Raw genomic sequence first — 21,300 nt, 5'->3', positions numbered from 1 at the left:
CTGAATAGGACTTCTGAACAGGACTATTGAATAGGACTTCATTTATGCCTTTGACATAGCACTGAATAGGACTATAGAATGGGACTACTAAAATAATATGAGTGAATAGGAGTACTGTGTAGGACTATTGAACAGGACTACTGAATAGGACTACCACACAGGACTACTGAATAGGACCACTGAATAGGACTGCTGAATAGGATTACTGTGTAGGATTACTGTATATGACCACAAAATAGTACCACTGAATAGGAATACTGAATAGGACTGCATTTATGCCTTTTACATAGCACTGACTGGGACTGCTGAACAAGACTGCTGAGTAACACTACTGAAAAGGACTACTGAATAAGACTACTTAATAAGACTGTGGAGTAAGGCTACTGAATAGGACTGCTGAACAAGACTACGGAATAAGACTGCTTAGTAAGGCTGCTGAAGAAGACGGCTGAAAAGAACTGCTAAACATGACAACGTTTATGCTTTTTCACAGCCCTGACTGCTACTGACTACTCAGTAGGACTATCGAATAGAACTTAATTTATGCTTTACACATAGCATTGAATAGGATGGAGCTTAGGTCAGTGTTCATGCTATGTTTTCTGAATTAAATACGCATTCACATCATCCAAATGTGTATCACACATCATCACTGTCAAACAAAATCTCATATCTCAGAAATGCTAACTTTTCAGGAGAGGGGATAACCATTCTTAACTTTTAATGGAAGTTATTGTAAAGAGATTTTTTAATTCAAAGTCATTTTGGACTGAGTCATTCATCATGAAATAACAAGGTTTGTCCTGAGATGATATATTGCAGTATATTACATCAGCAGAATAATTCTCAAAAGTAAGTACAAAGACAAATTGATGTCGATGTATGTACTTTATTCATTTGGATATTCATATATCATACACTAAAACAACACACTGAAACATGAATGCTCACACACACACACACCTACACGCTCCAGCTGGCCTCTACTGGCCCCCGTTGCCGGATTTGATGATTACTGTAATTAGCTGGTGACACTGAAGGTGAACTAGGCTGTAATAACAGACTAAAGCAGGCCTACTCCCTCACTCTGAAAGAAACCTGAGAGGCCTCGGGGGAGAGCCGACATTTACGCTGGATTGGAAGTCCATTACTGGAATCAAATGTATATGCATGCGAAAAGAACAAGATATTTCAGCAGCCATTCATACACCGTTATTATGTACGGCCCTGCCGCCTGAAACTCATTTTCCCATTGTGCTATTTGGTTTTAGCTGTGTGGGGCATTCCTATGAACTAGAGGGAATGAAATATTGCCTTTCATTCAATTACAGCAGCAGGGATGCAGTGCTGCGGGGATAGCAGTCCTTACCCATTTGGCTGAATGGCTTTTGTAAAAGCCACTGGCTCCTCTGACGGCTGTCACCATTGCTCTAGTGGCTACGAGCTCGGCTGTCATTGAGTTCAAAAGGGAAAGTGCTCCACCTGCTGACCCGTTGCTGCACTACAGTCCTTGCTTTTAGCCCTTTTTTCAAAACAGACAGCCACTCTGAGCTCTGGTTCCAGAAAAGAAAGTCACTCCCACAATTCTCCTCCTCACTTTCTGTCAGGGGAATTCCCTCCGCCATTTTGAAGGGTATTCCGATTGTCAAAAAATGTTAATGGAAGTTTCTACAGGCCCTCAATTGGACTTCAGGCGGTGTCAGATGCAGTTCAGTTTTTTGCCACACAAAATACCCCCATGAAATACACAAGATACATATTTTCAGCTGTTAGCTAGACGTGTGATCATTTAATCATTTGAGTGAATTACATGAGTTCAGTAAACTGGAATCTCTTTAAACTAAACACTAGCCAACATTGTGCTAGCTAACATTGTGCTAGCTAACATTAGCAAATGATTTCAGTGAAGTCAAAGTAAATGCTTGCTATTAACTAGCAAGCATGATAGCAAAGGCCTACAAGTTAGCTGAGTGCAGCTAGGAGCCAGCTTGGGGGTAATTTGTCAGGCTACATGTTGAAATCAGAGTTGAGAAGATTTAATATGACGTTTCTATATTTGAACACTTATCTAGTGTGAGAAAATAAAAAAAAAATTGAAAGGCATGCAAACATGCTTGTTTGTTGCCTGTGTTTCACTGGGACTAGCCTTCGACTCTGTGTGCACCTTTGCTCTGGAAAACTAAACTGCATTTTAGTGATATGCAAAGCAAACACACTTTTACAAGGGAAGCAGTTTGCTTTGCAGTGATGAAAATGCAACGATAATCCACACTGAGCTCTCATGCTCCAGTACTTCGATTGAGCTAGTTTTGCGTAATGATACTGTAGCGTCCTGCTGCTGGCTAGCGTGGGCACCGAGAGACCCTGGAGGCTCATGGTATGCACATGTCCTCCTAAAAAAGGAACTGTTTGGGAACTGTGTAGGTTTTGCGTGTGTGGCTGACTGTGACCTCCCCTTGAGTTCAGTGTTCTGTATGTGCCTTCGCTGCTGGTTTGTTCAATAAAGAGCACTCCTCACAGCAGAATCATGCCCCCCCTGTATTTCTTCTTCTGCTGATACTACACTGGTGTCAGAAGTGGGACATCCTCCCCCTGTGGGTGAGAAGGGCACTACGTCAAACTTGAAGGTGGACGGCTAGAAGAGCAGAGCCTAGTGAAAGACTGTGACAACGGGGACGATGCTGCAAAGCTCCATGTGAAAGATGGCCTGGCAAGGCTCAATGGTGTGGTGAGATTGGAGGCTGGAGCAGGTGCCCAACGATGGGGCCAGCACAAGAAGCTTTGGTGCCGAATGAGAGGCTGGTGCAAGTGAAAACAAAAGCGAAACCATCTAAATCTTTAGCACGGGAGCACTGCGGCGAGCAGCAGAGCAGTTGGTGAGTCAGCACTGCAAGGGAGAGGACATTGCTCTTGGTGGCGCTGCGGGCATGGGCCGGCGGGTAGACAGGTGCTGTCTGAGGAGGCTCGGCGGAGGCCATGGGCAGTGGGTCAAGTGTGGTGTGGACTACAGACGGCTCATCACGCTCACCACCATGAGCTCTGTGATATCTCTACTGTGGCCAGCATTTTTAGGGCTTATCACACAGCTGGAAAATGACCATTGTCCAGCTCAGGTCAGTAACCAGTGGTGGAGCCACGGGGATGCCCGGGACAGCGTTGTTGGCGCGTTGGTTGGCGATTAGACTGGAAGGGACGGGGCGAGCACTGTTGTTGTTGCCCCCACCCCTAGCAGTGCAGGGATGCGGTGCGCTGTGGGTCTACAATATGCCAGAGGAGCCGTGGCAGCAGGGGCGTGGCCCCAGGAGAGGACTGGGTGTGCTTGCTGCCGAGGAGCAAGTGCCCCACGGCATTTGTTCTAGCAGCATGGTGCATACCTAAGGACGTGGATCAAGATGAAAGGTCGCGGGCTATGTAGCGTCCTGCTACTGGCTGATGTTGGCAGAGACTCTGAAGGTGTGCCTAGGCAGATGGCCAGAGGCAAAGGCTCATGGTATGCATGAGCCCTCCTAACAAGGGACTGTTTGTGTTATTTTATGTTGGTTGTTGTTAGTTTAAGTTGAAAATGTGTTACTTGTGTAGTTCAGGGGCGACACGGTGGTGCAGTGGGTATCGCTGTCGCCTCACAGCAAGAATGGCCTGGGTTCGATTCCCAGCCGGGCGACCAGGGTCATTTCTGTGTGGAGTTTGCATGTTCTCCCCGTGTCTGCGTGGGTTTCCTCTGGGTACTCCGGTTTCCAGGTGTGATTGTGTATGTCTGTCTGTCTGCCCTGCGATAGACTGGTGACCTGTCCAGGGTGTATCCTGCCTTCTGCCCGATGACAGCTGGGATAGGCTCCAGCACCCCACCGTGACCCAGAAGGATAAGCAGTTTAGATGATGTATGTGTGTTTGTGTGTGTGTGTAGTTTAGTGTCAGGGGCTGTGGGTTTTGTGTGCGATGGGGGTCACTGTCAGGGTGTGGCTGTTCTGTATGTACTCTTTGCAGCAGAACCATGGCCACCCTGTGTATCTTTTTCTGCTGAGGTTACAATACATAACATTTTAGCCTATATAACGCAAACCATGCACCACATGTTTTTCCAAAAAGAATGAAAAGACGTGCACAGGCTATGGCCATATACACACACTTGTGGGCACCGAAGCAGTACTGCAACTGATGAAGAAATCTGCTGACTGTGGCAGTTAGTATGACTCTCCTTACCTTCACTGTTTAGTTCTGAACTTTTTTTTGTTCTTTGAAAAGAATAAAACAGTAGTCCATGTTTAAATGGCTAACCAGAAGTAGTCCACTATGAAACTTGTGATAAATCAGTGTTTTAGGGCGTCAGTTAAGTAGGCTAATACTGGACTGATAAGGGCCCAGTTTCCCAAAATCATCTTAGTATTAAGATAATCTTAACTGGTAGAGAGAGTGTTCACTGTGAAGGTCACTCTACCATTTAAGAATCATTGTGCTTTGTGCTACTTTCTTTTACAGTTACAGACTGTAGTTCATGTTTCTGCATACTTTGTTAGCCCCCTTTTACTCTGTTCTTCAATGGTCAGGACCCCCACAGGACCACCACACAGCAGGTACTATTTGGGTGGCGGATCATTCTCAGCACTGCAGTAACACTGACGTGGTGGTGTTGGTGTGTTAGTGTGTGTTGCGCTGGCATGAGTGGATCAGACACAGCAGTGCTGCTGGAGTTTTTAAACACCTCAGTGTCACTGCTGGACTGAGAATAGTCCACCAACCAAAAATATCCAGCCAAAAGTATCCTGTGGGCAGCGTCCTGTGACCACTGATGAAGGACTAGAGGATGACCAACACAAACTGTGCAGCAGCAGATGAGCTATCATCTCTGACTTTACATCTACAAGGTGGACTGACAAGGTAGGAGTGTCTAATAGAGTGGACAGTGAGTGGACACAGTGTTTAAAAACTCCAGCAGCACTGCTGTGTCTGATCCATTCGTACCAGCACAACACACACTAATACACCAACACCACGTCAGTGTTACTGAATGTGCTGAGAATGATCCACCAACCAAATTATACCTGCTCTGTGGTGGCCCTGTGGGGGTACTGACCATTGAAGAACAGAAGGTCCTGATCATTGAAGAACAGAGTAAAAGGAGGATAACAAAGTATGCAGAGAAACAGATGAACTGCAGTCTGTAATTGTAGGACCCGTATATATGGTGAAGATACAAAGGGTGGAGGAGGAGTCAGAATAAAGTGGACAGACTGGTCAGCGGCTGCTCTAATGCATTATTATACTATCTGCTGTGTGTTTTCTCTCAGGCTGTGCTATCATTCGCCCACCCAGAGACGGAGGGATTAGATACAGAGGACTGACGCAAGAACAGGTACTGTTTGAAATAAACCATAGTTGATAAAGGTGGAATCACCTTTCAGTATTTTGAAATTAGTGTTCAGCAGTGTGTAATAATATACCCAGTGTGGCAGCATTCTAATGTAGAGCTAGTGCCCTTCATAGCTTTCAAATACTTAGTGGGAAGCTGTAGGAAATGTTAGATGTGTTCAAAATATTGAACAGAGCTGTAAGTGATTCTAAAATGGCTGAGAAAACTGATTGTTGAGAATGGAATAATAAAATGAATACTCAGAGTGGCTCATATTTCAGAAGTAGTGATATTTATCATTAATGATGTCTTGTTATTCCTAAAATCCTTGAAATATTGGATATATTTTGGTGTGTAGTTTACAATATATAATGCTTTAAATGTCCAGGATAATTACATAGTATGATATTGTTAATAATATCAAATTAATAATAATATTATTAGGATAATATTATGTTGTTATTATTACATAATAAGGCTTATTATTTATTAACTACATGGAAAACAGTACAAACTAGCTGAGTTATTTTTACATTATAGGAGTGAGCAGTGGACACCTGGACCTGCTAGCAGCTCCTGGCCATTTAAAGGGTTAGAGCTATAGTATACAAGTTATACCAATCATGAATTTTTATGGATTCTGATGAATATTTCACAGCCTAGCTGGCTTTTTTGACTGGTAATGTTACTTTACAGTTGGACTGTAAAGAAATCAGAATCAGAATCCATAAAAATATTCTGTATAACTATTATCTGTATAACTTATACAGTGTAGGTCTAACCCTTATATATATCACTGCTGTCAGAACAAAACCTCGTATCTCCATTTTTATCGTTTTTGAGTTTTTGACATAATTTGAAAATGCCTGATGCCCTTTACGTCGTGTGGACATTTAATGATAAATGGACCAAAGAAATCGCCCAAAATTACTTGGACAAGAAGTCTGGTTCCATTGACTTACATTAAAAGTAAAGTATGTTTTTTCCTTCTCCTGTAAAGTTACCATTTTGGAGATGAGGTTTTGTTCCGACAGCAGTGATATATATTACTTGCTCTCTCTCTCTCTCTCTCTCTCTATATATATATATATATATATATATATATATATATATATATATTTATTTCAGTGATATTAATATCACTGAAAACCTTTGAAGGGTAGCCTGAGTGTTTATTAATCTTTGTGATGTGTATGTCTGTGTATGAGTGTCAGTATGCAGGATATGTGTGTTATGTTCTGACTCTCTCTCTGTTATTTCTCTCTCTCCGTAGATCCGCAGTGTGCAGGTTCTGCCGGTGGATTATGAGATTGAATACATCTGCAGAGGAAACAGGGTCATCGTGGGACCAAAGGTCAGGAAGTGCCTGCCCAATGGCACCTGGACTGACCTCAGCCACCGCAGCAAGTGCTGTAAGTTCTCTCTGTTTCTATCTCTGTACTGCTGCCTCTCTCTCTCTCTCCTCTCTCCCTTTTACAGTCCCATTCAGAGATTTATGAACTGTGTCGAGAGCGTAATGGTGCATTTAAGGAAATTCTGCTTATTATAAATGACCTTTACACTCTACGTTCTATTAATATGTTATATTTTAATGATCCTACAAGGAAAACTTATTTTGCTGCCTAACTATACCCAGTCTGGGAGCAATGGGGGGTGCCCAAGGGTGCAACCTGGAATGCCTGGTCAGTCTGGCCTTCTGCTAGCTGGCTCGCTTCTTTAAAATGAAGGAACCTTTTTGCTTGATATGTGTACAGCTTTTTAGTAATATTTGTATTATATATATATATGGCTGTTCCAGTGTAAGATGCAGATTTCTGCATTACTGTGTGTTGAGGTGTATTTGTATTTTCTTATAGGCAATTTTCACACATTAGTGAAATAAAATTTCTATTCTGTTGGAGCGGAATGATGACTTTAAATGAGAAATTGGATAATTCCAGAGAATTATCAAGAATTAAACAAGATTTTACGGTACACCAGATAACTTTAGTCAAAAGTGACTGTCCAATTTAACTGACCTCTCCTCTTATTGGACAGACTCGAATTGGGGCATTTTTGTATTTGATCAGCCAAGACATGTTTAGTGTCACAACTTTGCTTCTTTAGTTTTGCGGTGTAGCTCTCAGGCTAATGTAGCTAACGAGCAATGGAAGTGTATACCCCACCAGTTAGCATCATGTAAGCTGCATGCCTTTCAAACTGTTTTAAGTTGTTAAGCAATCCAAGATGCTTCTGCTTTTGTGGTTTCTGGCATTGTGCTTACTCACATTTTGAGGTATGATAGAGAATCTTTATTTGTTTTTTCATTCATTGATTTATTTATTTATTTATTTATTTATTTATTTTTCATATTATTATTCTTGTTTTAATTATGATTATTTTCTTATTTCCTTTTTCGATCTTATCCTTCTTTTGTTTTATATATATCTTCTTTTGATTTTATTAACTTTTACATTTTAGTTACGCTTTAATTATTGTTTTATATTTTCTACTGTTTTACTGTATACATGCCTGATTTGAGTCATTTTTATTATTAAATTTACTTTTATTATTTGATATGTTCTTACACACTATCAATTTCTTCTTCCTGTATCAACTCAGCGACATTGTGAATGAGGCTCACTGTGATAGGGGTGGGCAATATGATAATATTTATCATCATTGTGGTAAATTATGCCACAAATCACTTTTCCGAGCACACTGTAAATATCGTACAGGAAGAACACTGACCACCTGCATGTTTCATTAAAAGAGAGCATAATTAGTCCTGTTTAACTGGATTTAGTGCAGTGCCGACTGAGAAACGTTAAATAAGAACGATTGGATTTATATTTTTTGATCATATATTTTAAACCTGACACTATTTGGGGCTTTTTTTTCTGTTCCAACTGATAAAACCTCAGAAAAACTAAATATCATGAAAGTATCATTGTGTTACATTTGAAGCATTTAAAACATGTTTATGAAGGATAAGATGTATTTCCTGTGTACCACTCAGTATGTCCATCATTAAGTGCAGCTTCTGTTTGAATCTGAGGTTTGCGTTGCTTCGGAGGATGTGTAAGTGTTCAGAGAGTGAGTAAAATATTAAAGACTTAAAAACACCACAGGCTGATGAGTGTGTGTGGGTTTTTCACAGCACTGTATGCTTTATGGACCTGTTAAACACAGAGCACTGGGGTTAACGACACTACTTTTCACGCTTTTGAGTGAGATCACACTTGGTGTCAGTGAGATTCCCTGTGAAAGCAGAGGAGTGCCACCCATTTACACTGTTCACACCCGCTACACTATCTGCCATATTCTGACCAAAAAATGGCAATTTTTTTGTTGTTTTTTTTTTAAGGTGATTTGAAGGACACGTTTCAGCTTTGCACTCCTACCATATAGACAGTATGTCCAAAAATATCAAGACAGTAGTAGTGGACAGTATGGGGAACAATTTATATCATGCTGTAATTAAAATTTTTGAGGTTTTGGGATTAAGGCCCAGTCCCATTTCTTATTTTTACTCCTACCCCTTGTTTTTGAGGGTCACCTTGTCCCTTGAAACTGAGTTACAAGCGGTAGTGGTTGAAATCTTCCCTACGAAATGAGACCCTCAAATAAAAAGAACATTACTTCATTAACAGCTACTAGCGCTGCTCTGCAGGAAACCCTGCCAGTCTGCAGTGATAGCAGAGGAGGGTAAAGTTCAGCTCCTCACTGCTGGGCTTTAGTTACATTTAGGGAATCATATGCCTTCAAAGGGGGGGGGCAATTATTTATTATCACCCACTCCTAATTCTTTGGTGATGTGAAGCTTAAGTCAGATATTTGCCAGCTTCTTGTTCGAATTTTCCCGTTCCACCTTAAATGGAGCAGCAGTTCTGATGCCTGACGTGCCAGAATGTAACTGCTGCACCATTTAAGGTGGAACTGGAAATTAAGCTGTCTAGCTACCGGGACATTAGGAAACTACTAGCGATTTTTTATGCTTGTTATGAAGAAAAGGACCATAACACACTGAAACACATTAAACTAAGACAATACAATATTTATCATAATTTTCTAAAGAGAAAATTCTCACATTTGTGGGTTTCTTTGGTCGCTCGCGCAGCCGTCCTGCCAGTTTTTCTTTTTTTCTCATAACACTCCATTTGGTGTGGCTTCTGAAAAACCTCCGTTTGCAGGGCCATGTAGTCCTAACACTTCGCCTCCCCCTCTATCTCAACAAAAATCGGGACACGTTACCCCTAGACGTGAACACGCAAAACAAAGGGGTAGGGCTAAGTGGTAGGGACAAGGGGTGAAATGGGATCGCACCTAAATCTCTAAGCTTCTAAAGCATCTGAATGTTGGATGATCAGGTGTCTGAATGGTTTTTGACAGACAGTCTCGTGTAAACGTTTGGGCGGCCCTGGTCAAATGACTTTTTGTTGATTTTCTGAAAATAAGTGAACACATCCTCTACAGAGAACACACTTCTCCCATTTTAAATGCACAATTACTATTTATTTGCTGAATTTAACATAGTGGAATAGAACAAAACAGAAATTGTGGCCTGTGCAGAAGCTACGGCTCATTGTATGTTTATATTTTATGTTTTCCCAATATGTTAAACTCAGAAAATAAATAGAAATTGTGCACTAAAATTAATAGACATCAAGATACCATATTTAAGTGTGTTCTCTGTAGAGGATGTGGCAGCTTATTTTCACTTAGAGAATCAACAAAATGCATCCAACTGTATGTCAGAAAGTATTCAACCACCTGATCATTTAGATGTATTACATTAAATTTGTAATTTGACCACGGGGTATTTTTTTTGCACATGACTGTACAGTGTCCATTCCTCTTGACCTCCTTTATCTTTGTGTGTCTGTATCAGTGTTGCCCTGTCCGAAGGTGCAGACGTCTTTGGAGAACGGCCGAGTGGTGGTGTCTCCTCCAGGGCCAGCGGTTGAAGGGACGGTGCTGCATTACAGCTGCCTGACCGGCTTCATCCTGGAGGGCAGGAACAGCACCCAGTGCACCAAGCTGGGCAAATGGGACTCCCCCAAACCCACCTGCCGCTGTGAGTGAGTCTGTGTGTGCATGTGTTTGTTTTTGTTTTTATTTTCAGGACAAAAATGACATCTTTCAGTGTCATGGCTCACTAAAAAACGGCCCTGATTTTGTAAAGTGCCTCATAATTTTTAAAGGGGAATTCCACCAGTGTTGCATAATTCAGTCACTGAGACGTAAACACAGTCATTCGGAGTGGTTTGATGTGAAATAGTTCACTGTAGAGAAACATAGTGACTCTGATTTCTTTACAGTGGTGGTGACAGAAACCAGGAGGTGCAAAATATAGCCTGTTTATTTACTGCCACACCACCACTTTAACTGCATCTTTGCACTCACTACGCTGTTACTGTACTTTATGTCCTAGCATTATTACACTATTCACATTTGTGTGGTCTACTACTGCACTATTTGTATTTGCACAGACAGTTACTCTACATTTTGTTACTCTGCATACTTATATTTTTACATATGCTGCTCTGACAGTATATACTACCTACATTTGCATTCTCTCCACTCACTCTGTATATATGTATATTATATTTGTATTTGCAACATCTATTTTTCCACTGTACCGTCCCGAATTGTACATATTGTAGCTGTCGATTGTCGGTTACTCGATTACTTTCTTGATGTGTAAATGTGGTTAGAATCTGGTTAGATGCTAGCTATATGTCATTGGCTCTGTTCCTGTACTTTGCCCAATGACAATAAAGTTGAATCTAATCTAATCTAATCAGGCAGCGAACTTCTATCCATTTCATGTAGTAATGTTCTGTGAAGGAGCTTTTAGAGGCGTTAAACTCTTGAGACGTCTGGCTCCTTACTAAGTTTCTCTAGAATGGAGCATTTCACATCAAACAACTCGGAATTACTTAGTTCTATTCAATTATGCAGAGATTTTGAAAAATCAGTGGAGTTCCCCTTTAAAACTGAAAGAGCACAACTCCGTGGATTACTGAGGTCAAAGTTGGGTTTAGTATTAATCTTAGAAAAATGTTATTACGTGTAAGTACTTACATACAGCTGCTGTTGGAACAAAACCTCGTCTCTCCATTTTCTGTCATTTTTCAGTTTATGACATGGTTTGAAAGTGCCTGCTGTCCTTTACATTGTGTGTACATTTTATGATGAATGGAACAAAACAAATGGGCCAAAATGCATTGGAAAAAAGTCTGGTTCCATTGACTTACATTGAAAGTAAAGTGTGTTTTTTCCTTCTCCTGTAAAGTTACCATTTTGGAGATGTGAGGTTTTGTTCTGACAGCAGCGAAATGTACAATACATAGGAAATGTAATATTAATGAATAGAAGTAGCGACATGGACATGTGAATGATATCCTGTGTGTGTGTGTGTGTGTGTGTGTGTGTGTGTGCATGTGCATATGTATGTGTTTCAACTGTACGACTAACTTGTTATTTCTTTCCCTCTTTCTTTTCCATTGCAGATGACAGACATCACACAGGTAAGAATAAAGCCTTATCCATTCTTTGCTCTGTCTTTTGCTAACAGCCAGGCTGCTGAGAGCAGTTACACATGCTTTCTCACTCTTACTGGCCAGTTTATTGGAAACCCTTCTCTTGTAGATCCATTCACAGACTATAGCTCATATATTGATGTACAGTTAGTGCTAATCATCCTGTAGTCTTTCGTCAGTGGTCAGTTTCTGACCATAAACTCCACTCTTGTCTGAATATTTTTGGGTAGTGGTCCGTTTTCAACTTAACCATGACACTGCTGAACCCCAGCACCACCACTGTGTCTGATACACTTGTACCAGAAACACACACACTACCATGTCAGTGCCACTGCTGTGTTGAGAATGAACCACCACCCAAATAATATCTGGACAACACCGGTCCTGTGGTCAGAAACTGATAAAAGGGCGCTGATAAACTGTGCAGCAACAGTTGGACTACAGTTTGTAATTGTACACCTCTATAGTGGCCTGTAAGGTGATTGGAGCTCATAAAGTGGACAGTGAGTGGAAGAACATAGTTTCTAATGAAGTGAATGGTAAGTATAAATAAGTCTAAATTAAAACAAGTAACTAAAGCTCCTGCTGATGGTCCTCTCTGACAAAAGGGGGCAGTGTTGAATTTTAATGTACTAACTTTCCTTCAAAATAGGTTGCTGATTGTAGGGGGCAGCACAACATCACAAAAGAGCATTTTCATTCCTCCGTCCAGTGGAGGCAGTGTTGTTCAAATCACAACTATTCAGTTTCTCTTTACGGACAAGGTGGTGCTAAAATTCATGTGTGGGGTGCAGAGGCAGAGTGCAGTAAGGGTGATTTGCCACTGTGATCAGTATTGAGCAAATGGATATGAACAGATAACAAAAAGGTCTAATAGGGAGAACCAGAGCCGGTTTATGGGGAGCCACTGACCATTTCTCCCAGTTATATTAAAAACATGACTGCAGAATGATAGAGGGTGAAAGTGAGTCAGTCATCAATGAATGGGGGTCAGTGAAGCTAAAAGACTGTAAACAAAACAATTAAACATGTTTCTAGCCAGTTGTGCAGGAATCTTCCTTTAATTTTGGAGAGGAGAAGGATGTATTCCATTAAGAATCAATGAAAACGTACCCGTTTTTCTACAGCAAACAGGCTTTGGGCAGTATTGGCTAACAAAGCTGGTACTGCATGCTGATTGGTTGACATTAGTACTACTGAGTGCTGATTGGTTGGCATTACTGCCACTGAGAGCTGATTGGTTGCCATTACTGCTACTGAGTGCCGATTGGTTGGCATTACTATTACTAGGTGCTAATTGGTTAGCATTACTGCTACTGAGTGCTGATTGGTTGGCATTACTGCTACTGAGTGCCGATTGGTGAACATTGCTGCTACTCAGTCCTGATTGGTTGACATACCTGGTACTAAGTGCTGATTGGTTAGCATTACTGCTACTGAGTGCTGATTCGTAGGGAGGCTTTGTGCAACACAGAATACAATGAAATGTACCAGCACTGCACTAAAGATAATCACAAAGGGTTCTTTAAGTGATGCCACAGAAAAACCTCTTTTTCAGTGTGAAAACATTTTGAATAACCTTCAGATAATGTAATGGTTCCATACCATTTTATGGGATCTTCATAGAGCCTTTACGTTATGTACTCACATTGTACAAAAATGGTTCTCCAAGGAATTTTTTTTTCAGGAATGAAAAGTGGTTCTTTTATGGCGTCACTCAAAAAACCCTTTTTGAAACCTTTTTTTTGAGATGTTGAACCACTTTACTCAGCCAATGAGCAGGTGAGCTTGCCAGCTAATGAACTCAATAGCAGTGATGCCAAAATTCTTCTGCCTAAAACTTTTTTTGCTGTAGAGAAATGGAAAACACTGGTTTTATGTAATACACCTTTCTACTGTCCCAGAATTAAAGTAACTCCTGCATAAAAGCCTAGAAATGTACAGTGATGTTTAAAAGTCAGAGACCACCCTTTCATTTGTTTAATTTCCAGTCAAAATGGCATTTAAGTACAAGTTATTCATTTCTCATGAGAGATTTCTGATGAGGTTACATATAAGGAGGAGATGCAACGTGACAAAACTGGAAAAAAACTAAGGAAGGTGAAAGTCAAAGGAAAATAAGTGAAAAATAGGAGTTTCCAAAACTGGAGTTCAACAAATGATTGAAAGCTACAGAGAAAATGGGGCTCCTAACAACCACCTGGAAGACCTGATAGACACCAAAACTGCCCCCATCAGATAAACAGCAATTAAACCTTTCACCTTTCTGTGGGTCTGAAAGGATGTGTAGCTGTCAAGAAGAACCTCACTGAGAAAAGGAGACGGACACACAAGAAGAACATTTGAACAGTTGAAGCAGAAAATGCAACCGACTTCTAAGACTGAACTTCGGAGGTGTGGAAACATCATCATCATCATCATCGTCGTCGTTAACCGCTTAGTCCAGCTAGGGTCGCAGTGTGTGGAAACATATCCTATCCTAAAAATATTTATTTGAGAAACTGAAAGTGAAAGTCTCCTGAAAAGAATGGAAGCTGTAATAAAGGTAAAGAGTGAAAACATTAAATACTGAATGTGATATTATACTTAGTTGTTGAGGCCTCTGTATAATTTTCTGCTAAATATATGTTTTCTAATATTTAAATCTTATATATATATATATATATATATATATATAATGGCCATTCTGACTAGAAAGTAAATGAGTGCTGTCTGACTTTTGCACAGCACTGTTTGGATTGTATTTTAAAACATATTTTTAAGCAGTTTATGTTCCCATTTATGGAGGACTCTTGTGCACATCCTGTACTGTTTTGCAGCCTTTTTTTTCTGACATAGTGGGATGAACAGGACGTGGTCAGGCTCTTCCTAAATTGGCTCGAGAAGGCGTTGTTTCACTTTACACACAAGGTGGTGCTAAAATTCAAGGATATATAGGTTGCAGTGGCATTGCTCTGCCACTGAAGGCAGTATTGAATAAATACATATCCACAGAGAGCCTTAATGCAGGGGTGTCCAATCTTATCTTAAAGGGCCGGTGTGGCTGCAGGTTTTCACTCAAAACGAGCTGAAGCTCACCTGAGTCCACTTGTTTAATGTAGTTTCAGTCTTCAAACTGCTGATCATGTGAGCTCCGGCTTTGCTGGACTGAAAACCTGCAGCCACACCAGCTCTTTGTGGATAAGACTGGACACCCCTGCCTTACTGCATCACAACAGAAGGTGTCAGTAGAAGTCCATGGATGATGGTTCGTCCAGTTTCAGAGGGTTGTTAGTTTGAATATGATGATTGTTAACAGTAGAGGTCGCAGCTGAATGTGTTACTGGAGGAGCCGACGTCTTTCAGTGACGCTGGGAGGCAGTATTATCTCAGGATTGAAGGTGGAGGATATTTCACATATGGCTGCTGCAGATAAACAACCGAATTAACGTGGGCCCTCTAACGTGAAGGCTTGTGACCTTGACAGCATGGGTCGGTTGTCAGGCGAGGCGAATGCGCTGCAGATGCTTGTATTCTGCGCTTTAGCGCGTGTGCTGCACCGCATGCCTCAGTTCCCTCCCCGTGTTTTCTGAGCTGATTAATGACCGTGTCAGTGTCAGAGTGTGCCAGTGACGTCTAAACACAGCCGATGATTATTAAGGCCGTGGTTGGTCGGGCGAGGCGGGGGTGTGTGGGGGGTAAGAGCGAGGGGGGGGTCGACCAGGAGAGAGTGACGAAGGATATCAGGGAGAAGAGAAGGGCAAATATGAATGAGAGAGAAAAAAATAATCACATTTTCCATAACCCAAATATGAAGTACTAAATTAAATAATTAAAAAAAAGAGAAGTGAGGAGAGAGTGAGAGAAGATGTCAAAGAGAAAGAAAGGGTTAGAACTGGTGAGGGAGACAATTATATTAATGAAAATAATTATTATGTGTTGATTAATCGAGACAGATCTTCTGTATTGCTCCTCAAAACACTGTTAGTGTGAAATCCATCTAATGATAAAGCAAAGCTAATGAGTTTCTGTTAATGTCGTATCAAACCTGATATTACCAAACACACAGAAGCAGCCTGGTTATCAGCCGTGTCAAGATGCTTTTCACAAAAGACGCATTTTAACCATCCACACAAAACACAGGGTAACACTTTATTTATTTGGTAGATGCTTGTAGATGCCTTCCAAACCCTAAACCTTACCACAGCCCAAAGCCTAAACCTAACCTTCACCCTGGCCCTAAATCTTTCCATGGTGTTAATCCTAACCCTAACCACAGCCCAAAGCCTAAACCTAACCTTCACCCTGGCTTTAAATCTTTCCATGGTGTTAATCCTAACCCTAACCTCAGCCCAAAGCCTAAACCTAACCTTCACCCTGGCTTTAAATCTTTCAATGGTGTTAATCCTAACCCTAACCTCAGCCCAAAACCTAAACCTGTGAGGAAAACATGCGAGCTAGAACTTAACCATGGTGATAGAGAGAGGGAGAGAAAGATAGAGGGAGTAAGAGAAAAAAGAAAGAAAGAACAAAAGAAAGAAAGATGGGAGAGAGTGATAAATAAAGAAAGATTGAGAGGAGAGGGAAGGAATGGGAGAAAGAAAGAAAGAAAGAAAAAATGTAAGGGAGAGAGGAACAGAAAGAAAGAAAGTAAGAAAGAAAAAGAAAGAAAAGAAAGAAATATGGGAGAGAGTGATAAATAAAGAAAGATTAAGAGGAGAAGGAAGGAATGGGAGAAAGAAGGAAGGAAAGAGAAAGAAAAAAGAAAGAAAGAGTGTAAGGGAGAGAGGGAGAGAAAGAAAGAAAAAAGAAAGAAAGAAAGAAAAAAGAAAGAAAGAGAAGGGGACGGAGTGCGACATAAAGAAAGATGGAGAGGAGAGGGAAGGAGTGGGAGATTGAAAAACAAAAAGAGTGAAGGGGAGAAGGAAAGAGAAAGTCAGAAAATAGGGAATGAGAGGGAGAGAGAAGGAGTGAGGTAGAGAGACAGAGGCAGGGAGAGAGAGAGAGAGAATAAAAGAGGGTGAGAGGGAGGAGGAGAGAAAGAAGGCAGAGTGAGATTTATGTCCTCCATCTATTTAGTAAATGACGCATTCTGGCTGTTTTTACTTGCTGGAAATGGGTTGCTGGGTTTTTTATTACAGAGCCTCGGCTCCCACCTGTGTCTCCGGAGCCTCTGCAGCAGCTCCATCTCAGTCAAACCACACTCTATCTGCTGACCCGACTCACGGTCAGCACGACGTCCAGGCTGTGCTTATTCATGCATCATGAGCTCATGAACACATGAATAAAATACATCAACACAGTTCTGCCTAAAGTGAGCTGTGAGACAGAATTGCGTTGATGCAATGTTTGTTATTCATGTAGAAACTATGCACACATTTAAATTAAGTAAAAACAAGGCAGCGCTTTTTCAAAGTGGAATCCTCAGTGCAGCCCACCACTCAGACAACCCACCACTTTCTGATTGTATTTAGGATGCATATATAAAAAATAAAATAAAACTGATCGACAGAGCCAATCAGAATCTCCATTTTAGCTGGGAGGCGGGACATGTCACAGTTAAACCTTTGTGAGTTTGTGTTCAGTGATCTGGTAAAAACGTTTTTGCTGTGATGCACGAACTGATGCACTTGGCCACAGTTTACACCAATCGGGCATAACATTATGACCACCTCCTTGTTTCTACGCTCATTGTCCATTTTATCAGCTCCACTTACTATATAGGTGCACTTTGTAGTTCTACAGTTACAGACTGTAGTCCATCTGTTTCTCTGCATACTTTGTTAGCCCCCTTTTACCCTGTTCTTCAGTGGTCAGGACCCTCATGGACCCTCACAGAGCAGGTACTATTTGGGTGGTGGATCATTCTCAGCACTGCAGTAACACTGACATGGTGGTGGTGTGTTAGTGTGTGTTGCGCTGGTACGAGTGGATCAGACATAGCAGTGCTTCTGGAGCTTTTAAACACTGTGTCCACTCACTGTCCACTCTATTAGACACTCCTACCTTGTCAATCCACCATGTAGACGTAAAGTCGGAAACGATAGCTCATCTGCTGCTGCACAGTTTGTGTTGGTCATCCTCTAGTCCTTCATCAGTGGTCACAGGACGCTGCCCACAGGACGCTGTTGCCTGGATATTTTTGGTTGGTGGACTATTCTCAGTCCAGCAGTGACAGTGAGATGTTTAAAAACTCAGACCAGCGCAACACACACTAACACACCACCACCACATCAGTGTTACTGCAGTGCTGAGAATGATCCACCACCCAAATAGTACCTGCTCTATGAGGGTCCATGGGGGTCCTGACCACTGAAGAACAGGGTAAAAGGGGGCTAAAAAAGTATGCAGAGAAACAGATGGACTACAAAGTGCACCTATATAGTAAGTGGAGCTGATAAAATGGGCAATGAGTCATGTACGACTAGCCAGTGAATCTTTTCTGGCCTGCATTCACATCCACATTGCACCTCCACCACTTTGATACTAAACATATCTTTCCCGATAGGTCAACGTAGATGACACCAAAAGGTCAAAGAAGCCAGTCGCCCACACTTTTCTCTTTATTAGTATGATTAAATGAACTGATGCGGACTCTATGATAGAAAAGATAATTAGCAAAGGTGCTAAGTAAAGACGCTGCCTATGGCATTCAATTAACACAGACATTTTTGCTAATAATACAGATGTCTCAAGCGGTTGCACATAAATGAAATGCACTGGTGAATGTACGCAGGTACACAGTGTACACACACCTCAGAGGAGAATGATTTACCATATATACTCCTAAACAGAGTCAGAGATACGACAGTGTATCAGTGTATTTTGTGCTGGACTTTGATTTCAACTCAGAGAGCAAAGACTTCATTCATCTAATCGTGAGTAGCACATGCCTTCCAGGCGCATGGACTACCCTGATTGATCACAGGCCCACCCAATCAAATAGGGAAGATATTTATTAAGCCTAATTTTGTAAGATAATGTAAGTTGCTTTGTTTTCTGTGAGTGCTGTCACTGTAATATGGCCAATTGAACAGTTATGCTCTCCGTCAAGAGATCGGATCATTTTACTGCATACTTTCTCTTATAGTAAACAGTAAATGTGCATTAAATTGTGCAGAAGTGTGTTCTCTGAAAAGGATGTGACTAAGGGAGTGGACACATGAGTGTCCTGACTATTGCATATGACTGTGTCACAATGTTTATGTCATGACTGCTAACCAAAGTATGCTTATCAAAAATTAGCATGTGACATAAGCTGTCATGACACTTACCGGTAATAGGATGACTGATGTATGACGTCTGCCATGACATGTTTATTGCGTGATTATCAGTTTTAAATAGCATAATTCAAGTAAAGTGTTACCAACTAATATAAAGCTATCAGGCTAGCAGCTAGCTAGTGTATGGCAGTGGTGCAGGAAGAAGAGAACACATTAAAGCATGTTATTAGAATTTATGAAATGATGATGACAGTAATGAGATTCATTATATGATCTTATTTTAACATCCTTTAATTATTTCGATGAGTCACACTTGATATACACTAACATTTAAAGCATTGCCATTTTTGTTAGTTTGTATATGATAATAACTTATACGCTGTGGATTTAAATATTATAAACAATTCACAAATAGATGTTTTTAGATTTTTTTGAATAGTTAAAAAATTCTGTGAACAAGAAGTTAACAATGATGAAAAATATGCTGCACTTCTCTGTTGACATTCAAGTTTTCTGCGTTAAGATTTGATCTCCGCTTTCCCAGTCAGTTTAGAATCATCTACAGCTCTGTCCATCATTCTGGACCCGGCTAGCATTTCTTACTAATTATTTGAAATATGTTAGAATCATTTTACAGTTGGTTTTATATTAGGTGTTTAAGTTAATCCGCTTATGTACAATAAGAAAATGTTATTTTCATAGCATTATATTGGCTTGGAGTGTACTGGTGCATGTTCACAGTTTGTGGACATATTCACACATGTTGGGTTGGTGGTCTTCCAGAAGGCCCAGTATCTGTTACAAAATATGTTACATCAACACAGTTGGGCCCACAATTGGCTTTTTAGGGTCTCAGGCCACACTGCATTAAAAACAGACATGATTCTGTAGTGGAAATCACTGCCTGGGCTCAGAAACACTGCCGAAAACCACTCTGAGAACACAGTTTGTTGCTGCATCCACAAATGTAAGTTAAAACTCTACCGTACGAAGAAGAACCCGTATATAAACAGGATCCAGAAACACCACCGCCTTCTCTGGGCCTCAGCTTATTTAAGACGGACTGAGGTGAATTGGAAATGTGTCCTGTGGACCAACGAATCAAAACTTGAAAATCTTTTCGGAAATCATGGACACTGTGCCCTCTGGACTAAAGACCCCATGCCTTTTTTATCACACATGAGCGTGGGTGAGCTGCACATCTGTGACGGCTTTCTCTGTCATTTTTGAATCATCTACAGCTCTGTTTATCATTCTGGACCCGCCTAGCTTTCTTACTAATTATTTGAAATGTATTAGAAACATTTTACAGTTGATTTCATATTAGGTGTTTAAGTTAATCTGCTTATGTGTGGTAAGAAAATGTTATTTTCATAGCATTATATTGACTTGGAGTGTACTGGTGCATGTTCACAGTTTGTGGACATATTCACACATGTTGTGTTGGTGGTCTTCCAGAAGGCCCAGTATATATTACAAAATATGTTACATCAACACAGTTGGGCCCACAATCGGATTTTCGGGCCCTCAGGCCACACTGCATTAAAAACAGACATGATTCTGTAGTGGAAATCACTGCATGGGCTCAAAACCACTGCCGAAAACCACTCTGAGAACACATTTCATCACTGCATCCACAAATGTAAGTTAAAACTCTACCATACAAAGAAGAACCCGTATATAAACAGGATCCCTAACGCTGCCACCTTCTCTGGGCCTCAGCTTATTTAAGATTGGCCTTGCAGATTATTTGAAATATATTAGAATAATTTTAAAATGTATTTTATTTTAATTGTGTTTAAGTAAGTGTGCTAATGTATGATAAAAAAATATTTTCATAACACTATATTGGCTTGTAGTGTACTGTATTCGGTTTATATTGACATTGATGTATGTCGACATTGATATTTGTATTGAGATTTAACACAAGACTTCGATATAGGTCCTTTAGTCATGGTGTATTTGAGGAAATGGTGCATGTTCAGAGTTTGTTGAGTTTGTTGGGTTGGTGGTCCTCCAGAAGGCCCAGTACATCACTGCTGTCAGAACAAAACCTTGTATCTCCAAAATGGTAACTTAACAGGAGAAGGAAAACAAACGTTTATGTTTAATGTAGGTCAGTGGAACCAGACTTTTTTTTTCCAAGTAATTTTGGGCTGTTTCTTTTGGTCCATTCATCATGAAATTGAAAAATGGAGATACAAGGTTTTCTTCCGACTGCACCGAT

General features: G+C 40.8%; 1 protein-coding gene across 1 annotated transcript in view; it reads left to right on the top strand.

Annotated features, from left to right (window-relative positions):
* gabbr1b (gamma-aminobutyric acid (GABA) B receptor, 1b) overlaps positions 1-21,300 on the top strand; it is a 238,692-nt gene that overhangs the window by 70,861 nt on the left and 146,531 nt on the right. Inside the window, exons 3-6 of the mRNA XM_036566176.1 lie at positions 5,286-5,350; positions 6,621-6,759; positions 10,218-10,403; positions 11,842-11,859. Of these exons, the coding sequence (XP_036422069.1) occupies positions 5,286-5,350; positions 6,621-6,759; positions 10,218-10,403; positions 11,842-11,859 (408 nt within the window). The remainder of the gene's footprint in view (positions 1-5,285; positions 5,351-6,620; positions 6,760-10,217; positions 10,404-11,841; positions 11,860-21,300) is intronic.

This window comes from Colossoma macropomum, unplaced genomic scaffold (assembly GCF_904425465.1).
Source record: "Colossoma macropomum unplaced genomic scaffold, Colossoma_macropomum, whole genome shotgun sequence".
Lineage (NCBI taxonomy): Eukaryota > Metazoa > Chordata > Actinopteri > Characiformes > Serrasalmidae > Colossoma > Colossoma macropomum.
This window is presented reverse-complemented; position numbering and strand designations above follow the sequence as displayed.